Source organism: Ciona intestinalis, chromosome 2 (assembly GCF_000224145.3).
Source record: "Ciona intestinalis chromosome 2, KH, whole genome shotgun sequence".
Classification (NCBI taxonomy): Eukaryota; Metazoa; Chordata; class Ascidiacea; order Phlebobranchia; family Cionidae; genus Ciona; species Ciona intestinalis.
In genome coordinates, this window is record NC_020167.2 from 5024224 (window position 1) to 5029559 (window position 5336).

Here is a 5336-nt window from a genome sequence, read left to right on the forward strand (position 1 = left end):
ATTAGTTGGGTGTATATGTCAGGAATATAAAGTGAAAATTATCTTTCACCTAAATAATCATAACTGAATGTAACAAACAGCAAAAAAAACTTTTAGGTAGAAGATATAATCATAACTGAAAAGACAAAAAGGAAAACAGATTTTAAATTTAGCAATCTGTCCATTGAATACACATAATTTTAGCTGAATCATGAAAATAGGGTTAAGTGTTCATTGTATTGCAGAAGTACGTCGGCATCCACACCAAGCACCCCTATAAGTCCTCTCGCTCTGTTGAAGAAATCTTACTTCAAACTACTTGACTGGAATCATAAAACGAGGCCGTTTCCAGAGGTGAACACACTCAGTGAACTGTATTCTATTTTTAAAATGCCTAATGCTGTCTGCCAATCTCGAAGTGGGCTTATAAAATGTTTTGTATTAAAACTGTAACGGTTTAAAGGAGGACATAGGCCAACCCTTAAATAACTGAATTTTGTTTGAAAGAATTCTATAAAATAATACAGAAGTGGGCTTATAAAATGCTTTGTATTAAAACTGTAACGGTTTAAAGGAGGACATAGGCCAACCCTTAAATAACTGAATTTTGTTTGAAAGAATTCTATAAAATAATACATAATTTTAAATTTTGATTTTTTGAATATTTTTGCCGATATTTTGCATTTGATATTTTTTGGTAAAAATTTTACATATTTTTTGATAAAATTAGTAATTTTTTTTCACAGACTGTGTTCATGGATGAACATCGCTTCATGATCATCCAATCCGAGTTTAAACGGATCCTCCTGATCTCCTCCATCCTTCTTACATCACTCACAAACTTCGGAGCAGCTCTCTCCTCCCAGCAAGTGTTCACGAGTAAATTAAAAGAAGATCTTCTCGTTCTTATTACACCAGATCAGATGTAAGTTTACTTTTCTACTCAACTTTTTGTAATTTGCTGGTGTATTTTTTTGACTAAATTCAATATTTATTGCTTTAATATAATGCTATTTAACAATAGTTTTTAAAACCATTTTTTTTAAATTTGCTCCCATGATAATTATATGAACTCCTATTTGTATTGGTATTAGAAAAGTCAAGTCTTTTGCTAGAATTGTCTCATCCAAACCCACGATGGCATCAGCACTTAATTCCAAACAGTTATCTTTTTCTTACTTCTACAAGCAGCGGTTGACTTTGATTTTTTAGGGAAATTTATATTTTTGGTGGTGGCAAAATATTTCAAGTACCACAGTACCCAATACATTATTTAGCACTTCAAATTCTCATACAGTTCAGAAGACCACCTACCTGAACTCCTAAGCAGCATATTCGAGCACGTGTGGGACTCTGTATCTAAGTTCGTGGAAGGAAAATCAACTGCCTTGGTAGCGTGTACTGCTCCAATCAACAAGGAAAATCTAAAAACAAAAATTGAAAACTTGTCAAAACTTCGAGAAAATCCAGTTTACAGCATACTTGGTTTGTTTGTTACGTTATTGTTGTTAAAATTTAAAACATGTATCAATATATTAACTACCTTATAAATACACTCAACATTTCTCATAAAGCAGCTGTGTTTTTTGTATAGTACGGTGAGAAAAGATGGGACATCTTTTCATTTAATTTTCTCGTCCCATTTGGTAGTAAACAAAGAACATTCGAAGAATTTTTAAACCGTATTCTCACGACTCCCATAGACCGTGGTTAATTGTGTAAAACATACTCAGGATATTTGGATATTATTTATTAAAGGTATCTCATCTTATCCTTAAGTACTATATTTATTTAATTGAGGTGTTATAAACAGGTGTTATAACCTCGAACCTATTTTTGTAGAGAAACGGGGTCGTGGATATCTTCACACTGTGGCTGAACACCTTGCAAAGAACAAGAGTAACAGTGGACCGCACGAAATACCGGTTCCCGCCGGATTTCAGGTTTGTGATAAAATGATGCTGTAATTTTTCTTTTTTTTCACTTTAAATTTATATAATTTTTGGGGGGCAATGCTTTTTATCTACATTTGTTTTTCTGCACATTTTTTTACATTTTATAGTACACTCTTTTTTAAAAGACTACTTATTTCTAACATGGTACCTGTTACATACGTGGTACTTTGTAAGCAAGTATAGAAGTGACACGCATGTTATATGGACTGTTGTTGCCCCACCAAGCGAGGATAAATTAATCACTTTTATTTAAATTTATACATATATCATTTCATTTAATTCTTATTATTTTTCTTCATATAGTAGTGTGGGGGAAGATGGGACACCTTTTCATTATATTTACTCTTTTCGTTTGGTAGTAAACAGAGAAGATTCAAAGAAATATAAAACCATATCCCTACGACTTCCATAGATCGTTGTGAACTGTTTTAAACATGATAAGGATATTTGGATATTATGTGCTAAAGATGTCCCATCTTCCCCCACCTTACTATACTTTAAATCCAATTATTTTAAATTTTTCTTTAGATGTTTCAAGGGGAAATTTTGTCGCTGGCAATTAGTTACGCAAAGTTAGTAAATCTAAACCAGCTTGTGTACGGGCCTTTCTATGTACCACTGCTCAAGAAGGTTCTAGGTATGCCAACATAACGATTTTATGTTAAGAAGGTTCTAGGTATGCCAACATAACGATTTTATGTTAGTGAACTATTTAAGATGAATTTAGAGCAAATTTTAAACAATTTAGTTAAGATTTTGGGGTAAAAATACTCTGTGATGTTGCATTAAGGTTTTATATTCTAATGCAGTCTATGGCCTATTCTACAGGAGGAGTGCCGCAGATTGACACGCCATAGGTCATAGGATTTAGGCCAGATTGGCCCATTACCTCACTGTGTGTGCCTACTTATTTTGTTTAAGTTAGCAGCCACACTTTTTATTTGATACTCTATATAACCTCGAGTAGTTTTCATTGTTCATTTGTTTTCAAACTTGATTTTACAGACATCAAAGAAAAAGCGAACACAAACGAAAATACAAAATCGGATACCCCTAAAACTGAACCTTCTGGTAAGAACGCTTAAACAAGCGTGTTTTAACAGGAAAATTTTATGGTGTTTTAATTTTGCCTCTTTTTTGGTTAAATCTTAGTTTTGCCCATAATATTCCATATTTCCTAATTGTTTTATTAACAATCGACAACGCTATTTTACAGTCATAGGGCATTGTTATTTAATTATGTACATATTTTGTTTACTACAAAATAAAACGATAAAAAATGCATAGGCCATTTTACCCCACCCTACTATATTACTCTTTTTTGACAAAAAATATGTAATTTAAAAAAATAATGCTTAAACCATCTTCCCCCACCCTACTATATTACTCTTTTCCGCCAAAAAGTATGTAATTAAAAAATATTATTTATTTTTTTTATTTTTAGAAGCTGCCACGCCAACGCAAACAGCGGGTAGTGGCCAAGCATCAACTACGTCATAACCACCTCATTATTACGTGCCCTTTCAGTGTTGCCGAACGCTTGATGACATCATATTGCTGGATTTAAAACAATCATATTTGCGACGTACCATGTCGTTTTATTATCGCGTTTTAGCGATTTTCATTTTGACACTTTTTACATGGAAACACTGCGGTGACGTCATCTTTTACGAAGAATCTTTTATTCGCGCAAAGGTTTATTTTTTTACTCGGTTTTCTTTTTGGACAGCCAACAGTTGAGTGTTGCACTACCTTTTGTGCCCAAGCTAGTTTGGTTTGCACAAATATTGCGTTTTCCTGTTTTTTTTCCCTGGCCTTATTTGCTCGTCACTATTGTAATGAAATATTGTAACATGTAAATTGTTATGTGGATTTTAATACAAGCATCGTAGCTGTGTTCACTGGTTTTCGTTCTTTGAGTGGAGTCGCGCAATGGATCAGCCTTGCTTAGCCTGGGGTAAATTCACCCCCGAGGGTTTTTATCTTGTCTTAGGGGGTAAATGAGCTACCAATCAAAGTATCCATATCGGTTGATGGAAAATTGTGCCAGCTGTAGGTATTGGTAGCCTAAATAAGCAGCATTTTGTATATTAGGGGGAAATGTGATGTTCATCTTTTGTTGAAAGGGTAAAACACACAAAAAAGGTTTAAAACCAAGCGGTCCTAATCACAGTAAAAATCTATAAAATATGTATTGTTTGGCGGAAGAAGATGGGACATGTATTGTTTGGCGGAAGAAGATGGGACACCATTAGCACCCAATACCCAAATATCTTGATCGTGTTTTAAACAATTAACAGCGGTCTATGGAAGGCGATCACGTTGGTAAGGATACGGTTTTATAATTCTTTGAGTTCTCTCATCTCCCCCAGTCTACCAGTTACGATCTTAGTTGAATTATAATTGTTGACTCTATAATTTACGCAACTGTACCAAGACGTTAGTTTTAATTATTTTTTTAAAAAACATGTCGTTTCTCCATTTCAGCGTTAAACTTGTAAATATTTCTCTTATTTTCTGCTAAAAAGAAATATCTTAGTTTAGCATTACTTTCATAAGAAATGATATATAAGGTTCCTGATGCGTGGAAGCCAACTTGGTTCGCAAGCTTTGTGATTAGCTTTGTGTTTATTAATATCATAACACCTATAATCGTCATTACAGATATAGATATAAAGCCGAGGATAGCTTGTCACCATTATAACTGCGTACACTGCTTGATCATGGTGTACATATTGTATTGTAGTTGCGCTTAATTAAGAATCGGTGCCGATTTTCCGGTCAATCTGCTGTAGCAATAATTGCACCGAATTGTTTGGCCTTGCAGGTTCAGACTATTGCGGGTTGCAAGCGTTACAGTTGCATTTTGCTTTAGGATAAATTAGGATTATAGTAGCTTGTAAGAAACGTAGATTAGAGAGCCAGATTCATCCTTTACGGCTTTATAAGTAAGTATAGTAGGGTGGGGGAGATGGGACAACTTTTCATTCTTTTTCTCGTTCTATTTGGTAGTAAACAAAGATCATTAAGAAAATTATAAAAATTAAACCTTACCACTCTCATAGACCGTTGTTAATTGTTTAAAACGCGATTAGGATGTTGAAATCTTATGTGCTAAAGGTGTCCCATCTTCCCCCACAGTACTATATTATTGTCTCCGTTTACATTTTTTGGAAGAGAAATGCTAAGAATGCGGATTGACCTTTTACCAACATGAAATGATGAAATTGTAAAGTATAGCGGGAAAACAACGGATTTACTGTTGGCTTGTCTGGTTGGCTTCCTTTACTTACAGCTTACTTAGCTTTGAAATAACGAGGTAGAATTTGCAGGAAGTAACAACATGCCTTGACTGTTATGGCGTAACAATTAAACGTGACGTAGTTTCCTTTACTCCCGGCT

General features: G+C 34.1%; 1 protein-coding gene across 2 annotated transcripts in view; it reads left to right on the forward strand.

Moving 5' to 3' along the window:
• The window catches only part of LOC100175388 (T-complex protein 11-like protein 1), a 7777-nt gene extending 3942 nt beyond the window's left edge, over nt 1-3835 (forward strand). The window contains exons 9-15 of one of the 2 annotated variants that reach the window (XM_009859368.3): nt 225-333; nt 726-904; nt 1277-1464; nt 1822-1922; nt 2463-2571; nt 2940-3005; nt 3379-3835. In XM_009859368.3, coding sequence (XP_009857670.1) covers nt 225-333; nt 726-904; nt 1277-1464; nt 1822-1922; nt 2463-2571; nt 2940-3005; nt 3379-3434 — 808 coding nt within the window. In that variant the 3' untranslated portion in view covers nt 3435-3835. The remainder of the gene's footprint in view (nt 1-224; nt 334-725; nt 905-1276; nt 1465-1821; nt 1923-2462; nt 2572-2939; nt 3006-3378) is intronic. The other variant, XM_002123026.5, reaches the window with a different exon arrangement.
• Nucleotides 3836-5336: the final 1501 nt, after the last annotated feature.